The following is a 25,181-nucleotide window of genomic DNA, read 5'->3' as shown; positions in this document are numbered from 1 at the left end:
TCCTCTGTACTTGGCACTGTGTTAAATATTTCACATGCCCAGTCATCACACAAGCCATGTCCTATCGTTACCCTCACCTCACAGAGGAGGAAACTGAACTCAAAAATAAGTAACTGGCTCAAGATTTCACAGCTGGAATTGGTACAGTCTTCCTCTAGAGCCCACACTCATAATTATACCACAGAAGTTACAACTTCTCTGGGTCTCTTTCTCAGCAGTAAAATGGAAGTAATGTATCTCTATTATTTACCTCAAATCAAATACAATAATGGATCGAAGAATATTTAATAAAATGTAAATATGCCGAGAAAATGTTAAATTTGTTTAACAAATCTGTAAAAAGATATATGTATCTGTTTTTAAAATTTAACATTTTATATATATAAATATACATGTATGTAAAACAGATAAATATGTATAAAAACAGAGATAATAGAACTCTACTTAAAGTACGATTCCAGTTTTGGAAAAAACACATACATGAGAAAAGTAAACAGATATTCAAAATAAATAACAGTAACAACTATTATTTCACTGTGTGCTAGGCGATATTCTACGTGAGAACACAGCCATTCATTTTCTTCTTTATATTTTATTCATTTTTCAATGTTTTCCATTCTAAGCCTAAATCGGCCGGATAAAGACAGCGACACACTCTTGGACCCTCCTCCCATCACGAAGGGGGTCCCTGTGGCCTCCTCTTGAGCAGGGTGGCCATGGCTGACCAGTGTGACTCAAGCCGTGCCAGGCCTAGGGGAGGCCCTCGCCACTTCCTGTCCCCTGGACCTCCTGCTCTTGGCTCCAACATGCTGCGAGGAAGCCAAGCTCACAAAGTGTCCATCCAGGCCCCGAGGCCGAAGCCACCTCATCAGCTCTGCGAGCCATCTTAAGGGGTCCTAGCCCAGCTGAGCTGTCCTAGCCGACATGGAACAGAGACAAGACATCCCCACCAGGCCTGAGCGAGCTTCAGAGGCATGAGCAAAATCAGTGACTACTGCTGTGTGAAGCCACTAAGGCTGAGGTAGTTTGTAATGCAGTGACAGCTGACCAGAAACATTTATACAATTAGGAAAAAATAAATGCCATCAAAGTTACTAACATAATCCTCACCAATCCATGTACTCAATGGAACCTGAAAAAATGCCCACAGCTCAGGCTCCCCGGCTTCACAAGCTTGCTAGTGCAGCATTAGGAACCCACTCAGACCGGCTGTCACGGTCAGGGTCCACCTCACCGATGCAGGAGTGCCATCTAGCGTTGGAAATGACTAATTGCGGTCTTCATTGTATTATAGCAACAGAATGCAAAAAGGAAAAAATAATTTTTCTTCATTACTTTTACAACATTCTTTCCAGGAGTGCACTGAGAGAATACCGATAATTCTCCTCTACTTTACTTGCAGATTTTCGTTTTTGAAACTGTAATCATGACTGCCAGTTAGAATCAGTGCACTTGTGAGCTCATCAAGCCAAAGCTATGCAGGAGCGCCTGGCACTTCACATAAAGATGAAAGGAGGAAGGTGTCTGTCAATCAGCTGAGCTGGGGGAGTGGAGGCAACTGTGATGAAACTGAAGGATTCATGCCCAGTCCAAGGCCTTGGGGTAGGGGAGGGGAACTGCTGTTGCTCCATGCCAGCTATTTTGGGGCTATCCAGAAATTTAGGCCCAGTATTTTCAGATCTCCTTTTTCCCCCAACAGAATCCACAATTTTGTGTAAAATCTCCCAAAGGTAAATGTTGGTAGCCAACTGAAAATTAAAGCTCAAGAGAAGAATACACCGTGTAGTCCAAACCAAATGTGACTACAGCCAAATTCAACTTCCAGGCCCAATGCAGCCCCACTCTAAGAATGACTCACCAGCCAGGGTGCCCTCAGGAGAGGAGAACAGAAAAGAAAGTGAGGCCACATTCTGATTTTACTGGTTTCCCACCATCCTTCCCGCTCTTTACTCTGTATTCATCCTAAATGTCCTGAGCCAGGCAGAGCGAAGGCTGCTCCTATCTGGCATCAACGAGCTGGAGGACCAAAGGCAGAAACTGCTCAAATACGAAAATGATTCAGCAGGCAACAAACGAGCAAAAACTGCTGAACAAAGTGGAACAGCATAAACAGGTCATTCACTAAATCAGAAACACAAACCGTCTATGAACATAAAAAATTCACTCTCAATAGTTATCAAGAAACCAAATGGAAAAGTCAGATACTATTTCACTTATCCTAAAATAATCATTAGATAAGAACCCGAAGATTAAGGACACTCAAATCAATGTCTGTTAATACCTTTTTAAAAATAGAAATAACAAAAGACATTTGATTAAATTAGTCCTGATAGACCCAAAAAGAGACTACTTGGAGCCATTAAAAACAATATAAATCTAGATCATCGCTGATAATAGGCCTTGTTCTAATACTAAATGGGTTACAGGTAAAATAAAAGTATATAGTATCATCCCATTCTCGTAAAAAAATATAACACACACACTCAAATGAGTATACATATATATGCAATGTATATGCATATATATGTGTGAAGAGAAGTCTAAAATTACATAAACAAATTGTAAACCGTAATCATCTTTTTAATACATACTTATAATTTTCTATGATGTACTTACTTTATTTGCATAATAAAGTTATTTGTAGGTTTTCAAGTTATTTACCTACCATGATGTATGTCTACCTCATAACTCATTCCCGGTATATAAATTTCCTCAACAATAAGAAAATCAGAAAAAGATAAATGAAGAAAGCATAAAATACAACACATTGGTAAGTGTGCTATGACTGGAAGACTGCAATCACTACAACAGTTTCGCCGTTCATTTCAGTGATTCCAATCACTGACTCTTCAGACCACAGCATCCTAGCATCTTTCAAACACAGGATATGTAACTGGAAAGAACACTCAAGGATCATTAAATCAGCCACCACCAAACAGCATCTCACGACATAGTGATGGTTAAAAGATGCCACCACAATCTTGTGAATATACTAAAAACCAATGAACTGTACACTTTAAATCGGTGAACTCTGTGGTATGTGACTATATTTCAATTTTTTAAAAAGATGCCATCAAGGACAAAGGAAAAACTACTTTCCCAGACATACTCATAACTCCTATCATCTCAGAATCTTCAAAATGATAAATGTACCCCGAGTATAGTATGACTCTGGGTTCTGGATGGAGCAAGACTTCACCACTGAACACATCACGGGATTCACACGGTGAGAAACAGGACAAGAGTGCTGGATGTAACATTCCTGGCATTATATTTCCAAGTTGCTTCCTGGCTGACCTCTCTCAGGACACCAAACACACAGACAAGTACAATTTGCTTTGCTTCTCCATCACCTCCAAGAATACGGGGGGGTCCTTGAGGGTATGGCCTACGCCTTACTCATCTCTCCTTTCCCCAGGGCCAGCACGGTGTCTGACACATCATAGCTGCTCTATAAATATGTCAATGAATGAAAAGGCACTTCTACATTCCTGTGAAATCCACAGGACTGGCTTTGTACCCCTGAACTAGGATAAGCCCAGCACCACTAAGAACTGACTCTCATTTCATCACCTCTAGAAAACGGAAAACAACCAATACTTCCTGCTGCTTTCTCAGTGAACAATGATTTGTGACAGTTCATGCTGTAAATAATAGTTCTATTTGCTTATTTGGGTATTTACACAATTATCCGAATTGAAGAAATAAAAGACCTTACGAGAATTTTAGGAGAGGTTCCAGGCCATGCCCAGGGAATTCATTGAGAATTTCCATGGCAGTTACACAACCCACAGTTGGTATTCCTTCGGTATAATCACTTCCAAGCAAATAGGCCAAATTTATTAACTTATTCCGGTCCAATCCTAAAGAGTAACAATAGTTTTTAATTTTTATCAAGATTTCTTATATAACATTTATAAACATTTTATTATATAAATCATATATATGTGTATATCTATATCTAAATCCAACAACCAAAAATATCTTATTTGGAAATAAATTATTTTATTCAATGGCATTCTGTTAATATTTTTAAAGTTTCATCCATTCTCATAGCTTTAAATACCCTCTATATGCTGACCCCCAAAGTTAGCTATCTAGCCTGGGTCCCTCTGAACCACAGTCACATATATTCAACTATCAACTCAACACCTCCACTGGGTATCCAGTGAGCATCTCCAATTTATCATATCCAAACCTGAACGCTTCGTTTCTCCTCCTCCACTGTGCTCCTTCCTTGTCTTACTGAAGGCAGGTCCACTCGACCAACTGCTCAGTATCTGGAATCCTCCTCAACTTCATTCTTCTCCCACCCCACATTCAATCTGCCTGCACACCGTAGCACACCAGATCCTGGTGGGTTTCAGCGTCTTCCTGTTCTCTAACATTAACCCTTGCCATTTCCTCCCTTCTCACACTGGCCTTCTTGCTTCCCTAGAACACAGCCCACAAGCTTCTGACTCAGCCCTTTTCACTCACTAGTCCCGAGGTATCTATCTACAGTGCTTGCTTCCTATTCCTGCAGGTCCCTGCCTTGAAGTTATGTGAGTAAAGCCTTTCCCAACAACTCTCTCTGAAACAGCACCTGCACTCTCAATGCCTGAAGTTCACTCTCTCCTCTCCTTTACTGCTATATTTTTCTATATGGCACATACCACCAACTGTCAAATTATGATTTATGTATCTGCTTATCATCTGTTTCTCCTATTATTTTACTCTCTGCTCTTTCCCTCTTGTTAAGAACAACTGGCATATAGGAGTCACCAAACATATATTTGCTGGATGAACAGAAGACGATCAGTGCCCGAAACCCGAATACAGCCCCAGGCGCAGGAGTGACTCCCCCTTGCTTCCCCTCTCCACCATCTTTGGTTCACTCTGGAGATCCCGGGTAACTAGTCAAAGTTTAACTAAGTCAGATGATTAACTACCTAAACATACTAGGACTTTAATTCCTTAATTCAAATGTTTAAAATCCTATTCCTCTATATAAACCAAAGATCACTCACATGAAAATTTGCATAGACCTGCGATTGACATCAATGCATCAAACTAGTTCCTTAGAAAGAAAAAGTCCTAGAACAAATTCTGAAGGTAAGTGTCAGAAAGTAATCAAAAAGACTCTGAAGTCTTACCCAATTGATTGTGAAAGTCCACATATTGATAATATTCTACAAACTTGTTTTTATTAAAAAAGTTTTTATAGACATGCCGCGCTCCAAACAGCCAGATATCACTGTCATCAGTGATGGTTCCGGAAGTCTGATCAGTCAGGTCCAGGATGGCGCACTGCGCCTCTGCTTCCATGGGAGCCTGGATGTAGGGAATGCCGAACAGGCGCAGGAGTTCCTGCAGAGTGAGGGGTACACAGTGACCCCCAGGGAAGGGCATCGCCAGGCCCTGAGCACAGGGGGAGCAGTGCCTACCACTTCATGTAATGCATTCATTCCTGCAGAGTTAGGGACACACAGTGAACCCCAGGGAAGGGCATCACCAGGCCCTGAGCACCAGGGGGCGCAACCCCCTTCATGCAATGCATTCCCCCGGGGTCTGAGGAAGGTGGTAAAGGAAGCCCAAGCTGTCTGCACCCACCTGGCTTTCCAGGAACATCTGTCCGGTGACAGTAGCAGCAATCCGTTCTTGCTGCTGTTTTTGAGCTTTCAGTGAATTCTGTTGTGCTAAGAGGTTGCTCTCCAGAGTTTCCAACTCCTCCTATAAAATGTTTTTTCATTTATAGATTTATATTTATAATCCAAATTAGTTCATTTGTTACAAAAATCCTGCATTTAGTCTGACTGAAATTACCAATAAGCTCTTTCCCCTTAGGAAGTACTCCACTGGATTTCTAACCAAGACTCTGCAATATCTTTAGAGATCCATGACTAAACCACATGGAAAATGGAGTCTATCCCAGCAGGTAACCTACACAAAAATGAAGCCATCAGCAACCACAAGATGTACTGCAAATAGCTACTAAATACTCACCCAGCAACTCCTTAAAACTCAAAACCTACTTAACGCGGCTTCCTCAGCAAGAAGTGAAAACACAATGTTACGGTATTACCAGATTAATATCTTGCCATTCATGGAGCAAATCTTCCGCATCTTTCTCAGCTTCCTGTGGCTCACCATCCACGTCCTCCCTCTCAGAGTGGTCCCTCGGGAGGCTCTCGGACTCAGCAGGGGCTTCTTCCTCCCTAGTCCCTATCAGTTCCTCTTCGCCTTGTTCTGAGAGAGGTTTGGAAGTTTCAGGCAATTCTGCTTGAAGTTCCTCATCACTAATCACACTCTGCACTTCAATGAAACTTCCTGTACCAAAATTAAAAGGTCACTTCATCTACAACCAAAACATTAAAATGATCCTGCAGTCATCAAGAGCTTTCTGGAGGAACCTGAAAAATGCTACATCCTAAAAAGCAAAGATATGACTATAACAGAATACATGTAGCATTATTATTAAATAAATGTAATCACAAATGCCTGTAACTTCAAAACAAGCCTTTTCAATTAGGTAAACTGGCACTGTCTTTGAAAGTAGAAAACTCTCTTAAGATTTGTATGTTTGCTTTATATAAATATGTTCTAAGTTAACTGACATCGTTTCAAAAATTCAAAAAGGAGAATTATCAAAGTATATAAACAATCATGGAAGTTGCTCAATGTGTTTTTATGCTATTCACACAGCACAGAATAAAGCTGTGACTAAGAAATACTTCTTCCTCTTCCACTTCCCTTCTCTCCTCTCTTACCGTCTTTCCTTCTCCTTAAAATATATTTATGGGTTCCCTTCCTTCCCTGTAGGTGGAGAGGGCTGGCAAGGCCTGTCCAGCTGGGTTTAAGGAGGCAATCAGAACAGAGGAGGGGCTCTCAGGGACTGGGAGCTGGCACGAAGGACACACAGCTGAAGCAAAGAAGAGAGCAGGGCCAAGGAGGAGGCCAGTGGGAGGGGGAGATGGTTACATATCAAGGGAGAATAAGCAGCTGTAAATATATTGAGGATAAGGGAAGCAATGTTTCTCATTGTTAGGGAAACTATAAAGAAGCAGGAGGCTAGACTGAACCCATGGAATTGAAGATACCAGTATAAACTCATGGATTTTAGTACAGATAGACATAGAAATAAATATAGATGTATGTGTGCATGTACATGTATACATAAATATACTTCCTGGCACTGTTACTGAAAGGGCCTGAGACAGTTACACCTCAGGATCCATAAGCACACTCACATCCAGCTTGTGGTGTCTAAACCCCACGCTCCACTGAAAGGAACCAAGCTCCCTGGTGAAACGGCTGGTTCCAGAACCAGGGCAGAGCAAGTACAACATATGCCTGGAACAGCTTGGCCAGAAAGCAAGGAAAAGCTCAAAATATAATGAAAAAACTGCTAAAAGCCATTAGAAGGAGCCCCCACTGGCCAAAGCTGTGACAATTTGAGTAACAAAGTAAATTATGACTGTATTGGATTATAACTCACTGAATAAAATAGGAATACAAGAGTCTACACTGATTAAGAATAATAAAAATAAATGGGGAAAAGGAAAAGATCTTCCTCATAGGAGGATGTCAAGTAATAATATATAAGGAATGACAGAGTTAGAAAAACCATCATTTGGCAACCAACGTAGTAACAAATTATTCAGGTAAACATCAATTGATGCTAACAAGTGGGTGGAAGTTTGTTCAGGAATAGCATATTTATATAGCTCCAAAAATTCCTTTTCCACAAAATACTTATTAATTACAAAATGGAAATAGTAACTTTTGAATGAAGAAAACTAGCAGATACCAGGAACAAATTGCGTGTGTGTGTGTGTGTGTGTGTGTGTGTGTGTGGTTGATTCTCATTATTCAAAGTGGCCATCATGTATGAAGTCCCTGTGAACACTAAATTAGCCAATACTGAGTCATTGCTCCTAAACATATATATGTGCATATACACACATACACATACATATGAACATATTTCATATATATTATCTTAAATCCTAAAAAACCACCATCTTAATAGATTCCATTTATTTTATAAACAAGAAACAAAGTTCAAGAAACAAATTAGTGACCTGCCTAAAGCTGCCACACTAACAGGTGCCAGAATAGGGATTCAAATCTGGTCCAACTGGCCTGGGGCCAGAGCTTCTTGCTCTCTCTCCATTGCATAATCCCCTACTGTCCCCACCCTCTGGTCATCTCTCTCAGAGCATGGGAACAAGGCAGAGTGTCACCTTGCTTAACCTCAGCAAGGGACAGTGTGGCAACTCAAGCTTTTCCCCAACTCTGCAAATGTCCACAAATGACCACAAAGACATTGCAGTGAGTACTCATTTTGGAGTTATAAATAAATTTTAATCATCAGGCAATTTTGCAAATATGGAATCTACAAATAATGAGGATCAACAGTATACATATGTATACAGATTTGGAGATATATGTTATACACATAGAGGGCCACAGAGAGACGAAGAGAAATTATAAGCTAATGTGGTAACATGCTAGCCACTGAGGTACTGGATGAAGGAACCAGTGTTTTATAATATTCTTCCAACTTTTTAAAGTTCATAATTATTTCAAAGTAAAAAGTTTTTAAAAACTACAGGGAAACTCAACTTTACCTTCCCCAACTAGGGCACCTCATGCCTTTAAAAATGATAACAAAAAGCAGAGCAACACAGGGAAGGTCAAGATTCCATGACCAGCTCTGAGTCCCTGGGAAAGTCATTTCACCTTTCTTTCCACGTCTCTCATTCCTTATCTGTAAAAAGTTAAAACGGGACTACACTAAAGGATCTCTGAATTCCTACAGAGGGGAAATCCTACCATTCCAAATTTCTACAAAAGCACAGACACGTACCATCAGATTCACTTTCTTCTGAGTCAATTTCCATTGGTTCCACGGCCTTTGGAATGGAAATTAAATCCTGGCCTGCAGATTCAGTTGTCTGCTGTTCTTGGATGGTTTCCAGAAAATTCTCATGTTCTTTAGCATTAAATGACACCACATTTTCTACATTAGCTACTGCCTCTGAAGGGATACTTATTATGCTACTTGTTTCTTGCAAACTGACAGGGCCAATGACTTCAGAAGCAGAATTTGGTTTACATTTTGTTTCATTATCGCTTGAAAGAACAGAAGAATCAAATTTACTCTCATATGGGCAAAGTTCTTTCTGCTGCTCAAGCACTTCAGCATGTGTTTCTTTCTTTGACACAGAATTTGTACAAGTTGGAGATGCCGGTGTCAGTTCCCTTCCATTCGGGAGCCCAAGTGTGTCACTATGTCTAACCACTGCACTCTCCAGAGGCAGCTGATCTTTTCTGTCCTTAACCATAGACTCATCACTTATCGGAAAGGCTTCAGTCCCCATGTGAACAAGTGACATTTGTTCTTTTGGAACTGAGTCTGTGAGCTCTCTCCCCTCATTAGTGCTGGCTACATGCTCCTCTGCAGAGTTCACACTAGATGACGCAAGTGTTGCAGTAAACGGTATTCCTTTTCCATCTCTCACTTTAAGTCCTTCATCTCTGTCCTCGGTGGAGCTGTTTATATGCGTTTCTTCTGCTCCTGGCCCTCCCGTCTGCACATCATCCCCAGCACACACTTTTACATCTTCGTCATCATCAAGAGCTCTCTGAATGGCTGAAAGAGTCCGGGGTGATATGGAGCCTTCGTCTACAGCAGCAGGTGCGTTCCTCCCATGGGCCTGCCTTCGATTTTCACTCTCCAGCTCCTCTTCTGAGCTACTTCCCAGCAGGGCAGCTTGCATAGCTAGTAAAGTTCTTGGAGAAGGAGGAGTAGCATCAGGTTCTTTCTCTGTCTTCAGTTTTTCACAAGGAGATGACTTCATGTCAAAAGACATGCTGTGCATTTTGCTGGAAGAAGGAAGAGACTCTGAATCCACTTCTGCAACTGTCTTAGCTTGAATACCTTAAGAAGAATTAAAACACTTCTCACCATGCAGTTTTACAGTGTAACAATACGCTTCTAGTAAGATCAATAAGAGAACACTGGTTCTCATAAATAAGTATATACATTTTCATTTAATCGGCAACTAGGAGTTAATTCATTAGCTAATTTTAAAGTGGTTTGGCACTATAGTAGCTAATCCATTAATAGCAGTATACAGTTATTACATAAATAGAATTTCATTAATATTACCCAGGGGTGCTAGTTTATAGAATTCAGAGTCATGATATATCTTTGATTTTTTAATGTAAATATATAAATGATGGTGCCTGATACCTTTTATCAAGATGTAATGTGAAGTGTCTTCAGAGACCACTCTCCTTGACTCTACCTCCTTCAGAAAGCCCCCTTCATCTTCATACTGCCTTCGGATGTGTCCTGAATGTTGCTGATTCATTTCCTTTTGGACATGTTCTATGTGCTGGTTCAGATAGTTTTTTTTAAGCAAGCCTTTGAGTTGGTACTGTGAAAAGTCATTGGACTCCTAAAGGCAAAATAAAATTACTGTTTTATATTAAATACAGATAATATTACCATATTTCCACCCTTTCCCCAACAGGGAACAAAGAACAATTGGCTTTTTTCACTGATGGTAGTTTCATATTATAAAAGTTGAATAACAAGAAAATCTACAGCTTCCTTTTAAAAAAATAATCTTCGAAAGAGTTGGGCAAAAAAAAATCATGAATACTATGGCCAGGTGTGGTGGCTCATGTCTGTAATCCCAGCACTTTGGGAGGCCGAGGTGAGTGGGTCACCGGAGGTCAGGAGTTTGAGACCAGCCTGGCCAACGTGGTGAAACCCTGTCTCTACTAAAAATACAAAAATTAGCCGGGTGTGGTGGCAGGCGCCTGTAATCCCAGCTACCCTGGAGACTGAGGCAGGAGAACCACTTGAACCGGGGAGGCAGAGGTTGCAGTGAGCCGAGATCGTGCCATTGCACTCCAGCCTGAGGGACAAGAGCGAGACTTCCTCTCAAAAAAAAAAAAAAATCATGAATACTGTTTATGATTTAATCATTATTCAATAAACATGTATTAAGCATGTAATGCATAGCAGTCACTATGACATTTGATTATGGCTTAACAATCTTCTAGAATGAAGGTAAATATGCAAGTGAAGTGCCCTGCACAACCTTATCCCATAAAAGACACAATAAATCATAGTAATCACAGTTATTAATAGTAATACTTAACATTATAAGGCATTTCCCATGGAGGGCATTTTTCTAAGTGCTTTTACATATAATACCTCATTTTATTCTCACAATCATCCTATGAAACAGATATCACCTCCATTTTATAAATGAAGAAATAGGGACTTAAATAGGTTGGGTAACCTCCCTAGAGTCACAGGGCTAATAAGCGGTAGATCTGGGATCAAAAGCATGTCGATTTACTATAATTGATTCTATTAACATAGTAGACAGCCCCCTCATCCTTGGGGTATGTTCCAAGACCCCCAGAGGACGCTGAAACTGCAGAAGTACCAAACCTGATTGTGTCATCAATCAGAACATGTTTCTCTTCACGTCTTCCACCCCAAAATATAATGGCTTTTCCATCTTAACTGAGCACTTATCACACGCTGAGGTCATGACTTTTGCAGTTTATGGTACGACAGCAAAACTAGCACCAATTTCTTTTTCCTTCTTCACAATTTCACAGATAAAAAAGTCATTTTTATGCAGATCTGAGCAACCTCAGCCAGCATACGATTTTTTTCTTTCCTTATTAATTCAAGAACTTTCACCTTTTCATTTAAAGGAGGCACTTTACAGCTTCTCTTTGGCACATTCAAATTGACAGCATCATACTCTTGCACTGTTGTGCCATCATTAAGTCAAATAAGAGTGACTTGAGGAGAAGCACTGCAATATCGTGACGGTCGATCTGATCACCGCGACAGCTACTCAGTGATTAATAGACAGGAAGCGTCTACAGTACGGAGATGCTAGACAAAGGGAGGACTCACGTTCCAGGCAAGATGGAGCAGGAGGGTGTGAGATTTCATCACTCTACTCAGAATGGTGTGCAACTGAAAACTTATGAATTGTTTATTTCTGAAAGTTTCCATTTAATATTTTCAGACCACAGTTTACCACAGGTCACTGAAAACTGCAGAAACCAAAACCCTGAGTAAAGTGGAACTATGGTATTATGATTATTACTACTGCTATTATTACCTCCCATCACTATTATCAATATTACATTGGCACGACGTACAGATGATACAAAGGCCCAACATGGATGACTTAGAACATCTCTATCAAAATTACAGATCCAGTAAGCTGCTACTCCACACCACCCTACAGTCCACCACTTCCAGAGACTTCATGGTTGCAGAAAGAAAATAAAGAACAGTAAATTATTAGGGACTGTCTCTCTTCTCCCATTTCTTCCTATTATTGTTTACGCAACCAAAATTCTACTTCCTCAACTGCCACCCAGAGATTCTTTCATACTCAAGAAATAAAATGCCTGATAGACAGACTGAGCCTGGATTTTTCTCCTGAAATAAGAATCAATTTACTTCTGTCCTTTGTATATCCAAAGACCCGAGAATGTCACTTCTGTGCACCTTAGTGTATGCTACTGCACATTCTTTGTGGAAAAAACAGGGAGTGATGAGAAAAGAAATTTACCCTTCCTTTTTCATATTTCTGCTATCAATTTAAGCAATATTCAAAAATTGTAGAAAATAAAAAAACAGTCCATCTATGCACTAAGGTCGATGATGCTGCAAAATTTCTATTCTGTCCTATAGTGGATGAAAAGAGAACTATGGTAGAAATAACAGGTAGTAGCAATAGAAAGAGAAAAAGAACTCACTCACTGGCAACTAAGACAGGGAGTCATCAATAGTAACACGAATTAAGTTACCAATGGTAGCACGATCAGGAGACATATTTGCTAGCACTCAACCGCACACACTACCTCCACTCTAGCTTTCTGGGCCTGCCGAGCTACAAGATGTTCCAAGGTGAAGAAGCCCCATTCGCACCGTCCAGGAAGAGGACAAGGGAATGTGGAAAGCCAATGGCATCTCTAGGGCTGTAGCAGAGGAAGATACACCTGGAATTTCAATTTAGAACTTATTTTTCCATTGTGATTAGATTCTATATTACTATTAGTTTTTATAGACAATGTATATTATAGGTTACCATAACTTTCATGACCTAACCTAAGAATTGAGTCAGTAAGCATCTACTGGACACATACCATGTGAAAAATACTGAGCTAGGCACTGAAAATACAGAGGTGAGCAAGATAAGCATGTTTGGGAACTAAGAACTATAAAGTGACATTACAGGGTGCTGTAAGAACAAAGACCAGGCGAAAAGACCTAGTACTGGGTCAAAAGTCAAGAAAAACTTCTTAGAGTAAATGTCTATAGGCTCAAACATATAAATATACGATGCTTCTTAGAATCTCTGAGATATAGAAATGCTGTTTACTGTTAACTGAGATATCATATAAGTATTGCTTATCAATTTTCTCTTCTTTCTAATAAAAAGTTTTGCTGAAGTTCTTAATTCTAAGCATGAATGTACTGTTGCATATTTCACCTCTGGCATTGCTTCAAATAATGTTCTTCTGCGCTTGGTGAACTCTTTCATATCAGTCAAGATTTCATGCTTTACTTCAGGGGGCAGGCTGCTGAAGTCCTCAGACTCAATATCTATCGCTTGAGGATTATGAAAGAACTCTTCCTGTAAAGATAAAAACACAGCACCATGAAATTTGCATTTCATACACTTAGTTCTATTCACCATTAGGGATATGTATTGTGTTTATATAATAAACACAGTTCTACATAATCAACAATTGGCTAAACACAGTTGCATATAATCTATGACAGGCAACAAAGTGAGTAGGCAAATTAGGGAATGCAGCCATTCACTCTTTAATTCACTCAGAAGAAAAAAATACTTAACAGGTACCTCTAAGGCACCAGGCACTGTTCTAGGTGCTAAGGTACTGTGAGATCGGATAAGGTGCCAGATAAGGTCCCTGCTCTTAGGAGTAGTGGAGAGAAGACAATAAATAAATAAATAAATGAACAAGATAATGGTAAAATAAAGCAGATTTATCTGATATGAGTGATTACATGAACAGAAAGTGGAAAAAAAGATTTATTTGATAGATAAAGAAGACCCTACTAAAAAGAAGATGTGTGAGCAGGGACTTAGAAGATATCAAAGAGCCTCACTGAGGACACAGCATTTCAGGCTGAGAGAACAGAAAATGCAAGAACCCAAGACAGAATGAGCCTTAGGAATTCAAGCAATATATATCATTCCCGTAATTAAGTTAGTTTTATTTTGCTCATAATATAAAAAATGAAATTAAAAGTAAGAAATTCACAGAAGACATGGAAAAGTGTAAAACTTTTCTCAACTTTAACTCATTACCAAAAGTACTTTAAAATCCTTCATTAGTAAAAAAGATAAGCTAATACAACCTGCTGTCCTGCATGTCTGTATGTTACATGTGTACGTACCAACCAGCAAACACGTAGGACAGACCTGTCACTGCACTCAGCGTTTCCTGTGCTTTCCCTCACTAAGGCTCCCATCACCCCTATCAGCAAGGCATTGATATCAATTTCGTTTTACAAAAAAAAATAAAGCCTTGGAGAATTTAATCTGTGTAAGATCACACAGCTAGTGAACAGTGGAGCCTGGACTGAAACGCAGGTCTTTCTGACCACGAGGCCCATGGTCAGAGATTGCTAAGATTGCTCTCACTAGCTGCATTAATAGCACAGCATCTCCACAACCTGAAGGATCTCAAGGTTTTAGCTCAAAAGTTTCTACCTGACGGAACAAAACAATATGAACAAACAAGAAACAGTGAATTTGGGAATCAAAAAATGCTATCTGTGACACTAAGAAACTTGAAAAATGTTTATAAAAAAATGTATATATACAGCATAATCTCAATTTGTAAAAATGTTATTCATGAAAATATGTGTGGGACATTCTTCTTGTCTAACTCTCTGCCCCTTCCATAGGGGCTGGCCTTAGTAACTAGCTTCTGAGGAACAGGATGTGGTGGGAAGGATGTTGCACAACTTCCAAAGCTAGGTCAGAAAGGCAACAGGGCTTCTGCTTAGAACGTTCTCTTGGGATGCCCACCCTCGGAACACAGTCATCATGCTAGGAAAAAGCCCAGGCCACGTGGAGAGGCCACAAGTAGGTGCTCTGGCGCCAGCCGCACGGAAGACTGGCTGACAGCCAGCATCAACCACCACCCATGGCAGCAAGGAAGCCTTGTTAATCACTCCAGCCCCAGCTACAGACTGGCTGCATCTACACAAGAGACCCCAGAGAGAACTGCCTGGCTGAGCTCATCAACCCCTGGAACCCAGACAGATGATGATAACAAATGATGTTTTAACCACTAAGTTACACAGTGACAGATAACTAGAACATACACACATATGTGTAGCACATAAATATGTACACATGTACATTTGATACATATATACAAATACACAAACAGGTATTCAACTATATGGGGCAGGCAAAGAATGGATGAAAATATATCAAAATGTTACAACAAGTTATTTATGAATGATATGTTTTCTATATTTTCTATGTAAGCACATATTACTATTGGTTGGTTGGTTGGTTGTAAAAGAAAAATGGCTTATTTTGAATATATAGATGTGCATAATGGCAAATTCCATACATATATATACATATATATATATACACACATGTATAGGTGAGTGTGTTTTGTATACATTCATGTACACATATATATGCCCAATCAAAAAGCCATCTGTCTTTACTTTTTATCAGGAACTTTCATAGTTTGATATACCTCATTAATATTCATTTTCATGTCATTCATTTCAAATAACAGAATACATTCTGAATTCAAAAATGATCTAAATACCTGTAATGCTTGTTTTTGATTCATTCTTTCTTGCCATTCTTTTTCATCTTCCTCTTCTGAACTGAAAGTCAAACATACTTTTACGATATCTATGATTTTTAATGCAAGGTGCTGCTCGTTATAGGGGCTACAGTGGTGAATAAAACAGCAAGATCTGTGCCACTACTGGTCTCACGGTCTGGTGGGGGACACGTGTAAGTCAGCAATTAGAGTGGGATCTAATAACTTCCACCACAAGGGAAGGGCAGGTCGCTAGAGATGGAATAGGGAGTCACCTCACCCAATTTAGGAGTCACAAAAGCTTTCCAGGATCTCCTGCAATTACACTGGTTGGAGTTAGCCACGAATTAGTGAGGAGTCTAGTTGTAGGGAGTGGGAAGGTTCATGGAGAGGAGTGTTCCAGGCAAAAGAACTAAGTTGTATAACCATATAGAAACAAGGAAAAGAAAGCCTGCCTGTGGATGATGTGAAGAAAGGCAGGGATAAGGCTGGAAAGTATAATTAAGGAGTTAAAGTTTTATCCTAAAGAAATGAGAAGCTAAGCTGCGTGTGGTGGCTCACGCCTGCAATCCTAGCACTTTGGGAGGCCAAGGCAGGTGGATCACTTGAGGTCAGGAGTTCGAGACCAGCCTGGACAACATGGTGAAACCTCATCTCTACTAAAAATACAAAAAATTAGTCAGGTGTGGTGGCAGGTGCCTGTAATCCCAGCTACTCCGGAGGCTGAGGCAGGAGAATCGCTTAAACCCAGGAGGCAGGGGTTGCAGTGAGCTGAGATTGTGCCACTGCACTCCAGTCTGGGCAACAGAGACTCCATCTCAAAAAAAAAAAAGAAAGAAATGAGAAGCTAGAAAGTGTTTTAAGTAAGGAAATGACAATATCAGATTTGGATTTTAAACAGACTATAACACAAAACAGAGATTGGGCTTGGTGGGAGGAGCTATTACAAAAAGGGTATGATCAAAGACAAAGACAGAAAGAAGTTTAAAAGCTAATAATGTAACCTGGAGAAAAAATGACGGTGGTAGCAGTGGAGACAAATAGAACTGAGCTGATACAAAAGCTAAGTTGTCTCTTGGGAACTCCTGGGAAAGGAAGAGGTGGAGGGAAGGACAGGGGACAAAGGCAAACTGTCAAGCTTCTGGTTCTCCACCTTCACTTCAAACACAGAAACCACCAACCATTAAGAGAGAGACAGAGGAAGTGGAGTCCACAGAGAGGCTGAGCAGAAAGGGCCAGAGAGATGCCGGGGGAGCGTGGCAGTGGGGCATGGTGTTTAGGGCAGAGAAGTCGAGCACACTAAGAAGTGCAAAGCGTCTGCTAGATTTAGCAACAAGAATGTCATGGTTTGTGGTATTTTAGCATCATGGTGAGAGAGACCATATTGGATTGAAAAGCAGCTAGAGACCGCATGTGTAAGCAAAGGGTAAGCAAAACTAAAATTCATGCCTTGGAGAATTTTAAATCCACAGCCCTAGCAGAAGTTCTTTAGAATGAAGAGGAATAAGAATCATGAATCACCAAAACACAAAGAATAGTAAATAAAAAATTTAGTCTTTGAAAAATATTCTGAAAGGTATAGAGCATGCCTATTTCAGATGCATTAAGAAATGTTCACACGCCTTATCATGTAGATAACACATCAAGGTTTAAATGTGTCTGAATGTAGCAATGACTAAAATAATATTCTTAAATAGTTAAACATTTACCTGTGTTTTTCTTCCTCTTGTAAAGGAGGCAAAACATAGATGTCGTTTTCTCTTCGAACTTGCGTAAGACTGGGTAGTGCTTCATCTCTGGAAAGTACACAAATCTTTAAACAGATTATGCAGACCCTGCTCAGGATGGTGAACAGGGACCTGACCTGACTGCCCTCAGGCCACTGCTGTGGAAAATAAATGCAGCCGAGAGAAAGAAAGGAACCGTGGTGGGGCTGCTCACCTAGAGTCAAGAAGAGCATAATCAAAGTAAAAAGTGTACATGATGCAACACGACAGCTTTTTTTTCTCATTAGCAAAGTTGATTCTCACAGAACGGAGAATTGCTACAACTCCAAATTACCAGGTCAAATGGCAGCCTACTTGTCTCATTTCACTCTCTATTGTCTGTTGAGAGTCAAAATTAGAGAGGGAAAGAGAATCGCAGGAAATCAAGACAAAAATCACTTTTTTAAAACTTCATCTATAACACGACTATAATTTTCCTCTTGCCTTTTGCTTCTGAAGGCTGTTTTGATGGCTTGTCGTTTCAAAAATGTTTTCAGAAGCTTCTCTGTCGTTTTCCTGGAGTCACCAGACGCTAAGTCCTTTCTCTGCCTTCTCTTCACCTATGAGAAGAAAGGATGTAAGATCTCACTTCAGGATATTAGACCACTAGAAACATTGCTGTGATTTATTTCCCAGAGAATTTGGTTTGTCTGAGTTTTCAGACTATGGCTGCTTTAGCATTTCCTCCTAATTGCCATATCAACGAATATCTTCAGGTTCCTGCTACATAAAGGACACCCAGCGTTTCCATCTATTACTTAATGGGCTACTACACAATATATTTGGGAAACTATTAATTTACTTTCAGTTTCTTTTAAATGTCCTTTAATATGCCCAAGAAGTGGAAAGCTTAAATGCTTCCCAAAAGAAATTATTTATGTATTCTATAAAATGTCACAGTGACACCAAAAACAATTTCTAATATTGCTTTTTATAAAATGCATTACTTACATGTAATTCTGCCCTTCAATATTCAAGATTATATATCATAAGAAGTTCTAAAATGTATAGAATTTACACGTATGTATCTTGTAAGAAATGTTCAAGTAGTGACAAATGGATAGTCCCTGTGCTTATGTATGAATATCGGATAAAAATAACCAAGATATTCTCTTTTCCTTTCTAATCCTTCCACAAAGTACCTGATTTACAGTATGCCTTGGGTAACTGAAAACTGCAACATTCAAGACTAGACACTCTTACTGAGGCAACAAAGGTCCCCAGCATTTATAAATGCTTTTTATTTTTATCCTATATCCTTACTTTTATCCTATATCCTCATTTAATTAGACAGTATCTGTCTGGTATGATTACAAAGTCATCATTTCATTACTTTGGTATTTTCAACAAATAAAAGTCATATATCCAAATGGGTGCTGTCATTTGGACTGTTTAAATATTATTTTATGTCATTTTTTTAGAGACGGGGTCTCCCTGTGTTGCCCAGGCTGGACTTGGGCTCAAGCAATCCTCCTGCCCCCAGACTTCCAAAAACATTTTTTAAAACTACTTCCAGAACAACAAAGCAGCAACTCATTCTGACTCTTCTATATCATGGTCAATTTCCTTCCTAGATAATCCACTTTAGTCACCACTTGGCACCACATAACATTGCTTACTCCTAAAATCCAATTCCCCTTAAAAGAAGGCTTGCTATCACGGAGGATACTTGATTTCAGATTCAGGGAGGCACTTCCCAAAGAGGGTTTCCACAGTGCTCTGAGTGATGGCCGCACCCTTGAAATAAATATAGAACACCTAACAAGATCCTCTAACGGGAAAACTCTCAACAGCAAGGATTTTAGTAGTTAGTTTTATTTAAAAGTTAATTTTATCATTGTACCCATGATGAACTCTCATAAAACTTTTTAAAAGAAAAATTAATTGTTCAAGATAAAAAAGTAGATGTAATTAAGTATGTGTCAAAATAAGTCTGTTTCTAAAATTCTAAAGAGAAAACAAAAATTTTATGTGAATTTTTCTTAGAATGCAGAAAGAAAAAAATTATTTGACACTTACCAAAAACTATATGATACTTACCAAAGTCTGTTTCTTCAATAGTGGAGCATCCCCATCAAACACAAAAATAGGACGAATTCGAAAAAATAAGAGTTTGCAGAGCCGATGAAACAAAGTGAGAAGATGAGGATTTTCTACTGAGTTCCCGTGGCGATCCCGGACTCCTTTAAGTGCTTGGTTTAACCAAATGCTAATATCTGGGAGAATTGTTAATGGAAAACACTCTGGGATTTTTCTCTTCATCCTCACAACTTTGATTTCCTAATAACTGATATTATCCAAACGTTGAACACTAAATATTTATCACTATTCATTTAAAATTGAAAAACATTTAGCTCTCATGGGATCTACCTAAAGTCAGTTAACTTTTAGTTGAGCTCTTGTTACCCCTATTCACATACTGCATTTTAAAATCATACAAAGACAGACATATCCTTTTAAGAAGTCTCATTGCAAAGAATTGCTTCTTAAAAAAAAAAAATAAGTGATTGCTAAAGAATTTTCATGAATTAGCACAAATTTTCTGGAGGACAATTTGACAATTCATAGTGAAAAAAACTTTTTAAAACTTTGCAGTCTATTTTACCACTTCCAGACATTGATCCTCAGAAAATCATCATGGATATATAATGAGAGTTATTTACAGAGTGCTTGTTTATAATAATGAAAATATAAAAATCAACTTAAAAGTTTTCCAGCAGGTCTTTTTAAAAAACTAATCATAGGCCGGGCGCGGTGGCTCACCCCTGTAATCCCAGCACTTCGGGAGGCCGAGGCAGGTGGATCACGAGATCAAGAGATCGAGACCATCTGGCCAACATGGTGAAACCCTATCTCTACTAAAAATACAAAAATTGGCTGGGCATGGTGGTGCGCGCCTGTAGTCCCAGCTACTCAGGAGGCTGAGGCAGGAGAATCGCTTGAACCCAGGAGGCAGATGTTGCAGTGAGCCGAGATCGTGCCACTGCACTCCAGCCTGGCAACAGAGCAAGACTCCATCTCAAAAAAAAAAAACTAATTATGGCAGACCTATTTGCTGGAATACCAAAAAGCCCTTAAAAATTGAAGTTGCAGGAGCATGTGTGATAAGGAAGATAGTCATTAAATATTATTAAAGATAGTAAAACAGGCTATTAAAGCATATAAAGTATAACTCCATTTTCTGATACGGTATATATGTTAAATATAAAAAACTAGAAGTTCACACACCAAAATATTAAGAGTAGATATTACGTCTGCTGAGATTAAAGATGATTTATATTTTCATCTTGAAGTTTTCTTATATTTTTAAACTTTTCTAAAAAGTGCTTCTCAAAAAATGTTATATTTGTCCAAAAGCAAGAGTGACACCGCGCTCTGCTGGTTTTCCTGCTGTCAGACTCTTTGCCAGCTCCTGTAACACTGTTAAAGTATTCACTTCAGCAGCGATCTGTCTCAGGCCCTCTTCTTTCCTCCCGTGTGAACTATCAACCTCCATCCCCTCCACACACACCACGCCCTGACTCCACGTATATGTCCGGCCCAGAGCACGCTCCTGACCCCAGAACAGAGAGCCCAGATGACATCTCTACCCCATGCCTCACAGACATTTCAAACTTAACATGATCAAAACTGAACTCCATGTCTTCTCCACTCAGCTGCCCATGCTCCCATATCAGTGAACATCCCTGCCATTCACCCGAGCCAGAATGCTGGGCATCACCCCCTGTAGCTATTACCAGGTCTATCAATTTTACCTTCTAACGTATCTTGAAGGCACATACTAGATTTCACCAACGTATCTTTGGTGAAAACCCTCCAAAGCTTCCCACTGCCTTCAAGATACTATCTAAAACTCCTTCTCCCGGTCTAGGAAGCCCTCAATGATCTGGCCTCTGCTCACTTCCTGCCACTGGGCTCTCCTCAAACCCGGAAATCACTAAGCTCCCTCGTGCTTCCAGGTTCTTCTCACATGCTGCTTCCTCTCCCTGAAACAGTTTCTCCCTCTCTCCGCCTAGTTCTCTCCTACTCTAAGGTCTCAGTCCATGGGTCCCTTCCTCAGTCTAGATGAAGACCTCCTCCTTGTATACATTCCTATTTAAAAAATATATTGAGGCCGAGCGCGGTGGCTCACGCTTGTAATCCCAGCACTTTGGGAGGCCGAGGCGAACAGACCACCTGAGGTCAGGAGATCGAGACCATCCTGGCCAACATGGTGAAATCCTGTCTCTACTAAAAATACAAAAATTAGCCAGGCGTGGTGGCGTGCGCCTATAAGGCTGAGGCAGGAGAATCACTTGAACCCGGGAGGCGAAGGCTGCAGTGAGCCAAGATCACGCCACTGCACTCGAGTTTGGGCGACAGAAGGAGACTCTGTCTCAAAAAAAAAAAAAAAAAAAAAAGCAAAACAAAACAAAAAAAACAGACAGAAACCTGGACTGGTGCTAATACTTACAGGTAAATTTCTACTGCAGGGAAAGAACATTGAAGGGGCCACCTATCAAGTTATTTCTGTTTTTATTATGTGGCAGCAATTTTTCTATGCACTGGCATATCCAGTGCACTGAACAAAACACAGTATTGGCCCTATGGAGTTTATAATCTAGCAGGGAAAAAACCCAGCCTGTGTGCTCCATGGCTTGCCCAGGCAATTTGTGCACTGCACTCCCTTTCACAGGGACTCTTATACACAATAAATATCTGCTATTAAATAAGTTGAACAGTTTAGTATTTAAATGAATGTACATTGCCTAACTTTTACTAACATAAAAAAATGTAGGCTCATCAACAATTAACTTACAAAACACTATGTAACAAAATACCTAGTGGAAAGCAAGCTACTGCTATGCTTATTTCTATAATATTTAGCAATACCATGGGCCAGGCATATCCAAGACCCTAGGGATATGCACCAAACAATTCAGCCATGAACAAAACAGAGACAGTCCCTATCTCCAGGAAGCCAGTGCAGCAGGACAAAAGGAATGGCAGGAGGTGATACAGCCACTGGGAAGTTTCTAGAACGTGATTTAAGGATAACTTTGATGAACATGTGAAGAACAGATTATAAGGAAACCAGTTCTAAAATGAGTTACAATAGCCCAAGTTAACGCAGACAGTAGTGGTGCAGACCATGAGAAGAGGTCAGATAAAAGATACATCTGAGGCAGAACTTGGCGTTGATGTGCATCTGTCTTGTATTAGATCGATGTTTCTGCTTGCTACAAGTATAGTCTGGAAAAGCCATGGAGCTCACTATTACATAGGATTAAATTAGTTTCTACTTGGCCCACTACTTTAAACTTTAAGTGAGGAAATCTAGTTTCAGATCAGTGGCTCTCATCCCTGCTATCCATTAGAATAGGATATGAAGCTTCTGAAACATATGGATTATTAAACCCCATGGGCCTAAAATTGTAAATCATAGAGACTGAGGTAGGCCTTCTTTTATTTTTTATTTTTCAATTAACTACAGGTAGTGCCAATTCTCAGCCAGGGTTGAGAATTTTGGCTTGAATTCTTAGAGATGAAATATGTAAAATTAGACAACCTGAAAATATTCACATAAATTGTTAGACAAGAAATATGAAAAATGAGACAATCTGAAAATATTTGTATAATTTGACTTGTCTAATTTCAGTAAGTTTATACACGCAAAATTAAATTTCTGCTGACAGAAAAGTTAAAATCTGCAGCAAAGCCAAAAATCACTTTAGGTATAAGACCCAAAGACCAATAACATTTCAATACAAAAAATAAGTTTCTTTAGTTCTTTAGTTAGGTGACTTAAAATGTAATTAATCTCCATTAGTATACATAGCCTAAAGAGATGGTAATATCTTGCTAATACACTTAAACGCATCTTACAAACATTAAAATCTGTAAGAGACAAAAGTTTAACTTAATTCTGCACTATTTGACACAGACATTTAGACTGTATAAATAAGACACTAAGCTATATAGACGGTTTAAAGACCAAACAATTTATTATAGAGATACAAGAGTAAATTATGAAACTAGTATAATAACGGGTAAGTTTGTCATTAACAAACAATACAATAAAATCTAAATAATTTCAGGTGTCTGAATTCCCGTGAAAATGAAATAAAGCAAAATCAATTGTAGAACAAGTAATCAGATATACTCCTTTGACATAAACGAGGTTATTATAAATATATGAGGTTGTCATTATGACTAGAATGTCTTTCATAGTCCTCTTTATTTATTTATTCAGAGACAGGCATGAACATGGCTCATTGCAGCCTTGACCTCCTGGGCCCAAGCAATCTTCCTGCCTCAGCCTTCCGTGTAGCTGGGACCACAGGTGCAGGCCACCACGTCCAGCTAATTTTTTGACTGTGTGTAGAGACGGGGGTTCACTATGTTGCCCAGGCTGGTCTTGAACCCCTGGGCTCAAATGATCCTCCTGCCTTGACCTCCCAAAGTGCTGGGATGACAGGCGTGAGCCACTGAGCCTGGCCACAGTCCTCTTTAGTAATTCTTCACAAGGGCTGCTACATAAAATGATCTAAATCTTTGCTGAAGTTTTAAGGGTTCTTGTCACTGAAAGCTAACCTTTACCCTTTATTTCTGAGAAAATCTTTAGACTGCAATGATACTGACGAACCGCTTGAGGGCAGCAACAGCGCATGTGTTCTAAAAAACAAAAAACAAAACAAAAAACACTTTGGCTTTCCCCAATTCAAAGTACCCTGTATAAAAAGTTTTAAGCCAAAAATCAATTACATATGTATTTAAAGATTATTCACTTGCAAAAAATGATAACAATCTCATTATGTTTTAAAACTTATCAATGTCGTTTTATTTATAAGTTTTGTACCTACTGAAGAATTAGGGCTCCACAGTCAGGGACTCCTTTGCTGAACGCCCACACACTCTTGCACTCCATTTCCCGTCCCCAGTACCCCCGCAATCATTTACAGGACCCTTTCCACAAGCCCACGAGCCCCTAGACTCATAGATCCCCATTTAGGAAATTGGTATAAGGTATCACCAGACTCTGCGCCAGAATACTCAAAAAAAAAATGCCTACATAACAAAGAAAAAGATAAAAATTTCAAAAACAATATCACATTTTGCTAATGAAAAAAGAATTTAATTCCAATGACAAAACAAAACCAGTCAAACATGTACAGAAACAACAGTCCTTAAAAAGTCAATTAAAAAAATTGGTAAAACACCTGGCCACACTATCCTTCCTCTAAGAAACATAAATGGGGCAAGACTCAAGCAAAACTAATGGTCGAAGTCTACTCTTCTCTCCTTACTGACCTCCCGGACGGGACAATAACTTTAAGATTTACTGTATTAATCGCGTTAAACTTCTCTCATTTAGGTAATTTCTTTATTCCTCATTCCAATCCTGTGTGTAGATACTATCACCACCTCTACTTTGCAGATGAGAAAACTAAAGCAGAGAGGAACATAAAGCACTGCCACAAAGTGACAAACCAGGATGCACAGGCCGCTAAGACTGCAAAGCTGGGGAAAGCAGACAGGGCGGCCCTCCTCATCACCCGATTCCGC

At 39.5% G+C, this 25,181-nt stretch overlaps 1 protein-coding gene across 4 annotated transcripts in view; it reads right to left on the bottom strand.

The window, feature by feature from the left end:
* The window catches only part of ERCC5 (ERCC excision repair 5, endonuclease), a 29,821-nt gene that overhangs the window by 4,021 nt on the left and 619 nt on the right, over nucleotides 1-25,181 (bottom strand). For 3 of the 4 annotated variants that reach the window (XM_063715024.1, XM_063715023.1, XM_063715025.1), the window contains exons 2-14: nucleotides 24,210-24,290; nucleotides 22,794-22,868; nucleotides 19,677-19,852; nucleotides 18,081-18,196; nucleotides 17,580-17,666; nucleotides 15,871-15,931; nucleotides 13,533-13,676; nucleotides 10,241-10,448; nucleotides 8,852-9,925; nucleotides 6,065-6,309; nucleotides 5,593-5,712; nucleotides 5,136-5,349; nucleotides 3,719-3,863 (exon numbers count right to left, since the gene is read on the bottom strand). In XM_063715024.1, the coding sequence (XP_063571094.1) occupies nucleotides 3,719-3,863; nucleotides 5,136-5,349; nucleotides 5,593-5,712; nucleotides 6,065-6,309; nucleotides 8,852-9,925; nucleotides 10,241-10,448; nucleotides 13,533-13,676; nucleotides 15,871-15,931; nucleotides 17,580-17,666; nucleotides 18,081-18,196; nucleotides 19,677-19,852; nucleotides 22,794-22,868; nucleotides 24,210-24,285 (2,741 nt within the window). In that variant the 5' untranslated portion in view covers nucleotides 24,286-24,290. The remainder of the gene's footprint in view (nucleotides 1-3,718; nucleotides 3,864-5,135; nucleotides 5,350-5,592; nucleotides 5,713-6,064; nucleotides 6,310-8,851; nucleotides 9,926-10,240; nucleotides 10,449-13,532; nucleotides 13,677-15,870; nucleotides 15,932-17,579; nucleotides 17,667-18,080; nucleotides 18,197-19,676; nucleotides 19,853-22,793; nucleotides 22,869-24,209; nucleotides 24,291-25,181) is intronic. The other variant, XM_024230745.3, reaches the window with a different exon arrangement.

This window comes from Pongo abelii, chromosome 14 (assembly GCF_028885655.2).
Source record: "Pongo abelii isolate AG06213 chromosome 14, NHGRI_mPonAbe1-v2.0_pri, whole genome shotgun sequence".
In the NCBI taxonomy this organism is placed as follows: domain Eukaryota; kingdom Metazoa; phylum Chordata; class Mammalia; order Primates; family Hominidae; genus Pongo; species Pongo abelii.
Note: the sequence above shows the minus strand (reverse complement) of the source record. Positions and strands in the feature narration are given on the sequence as shown.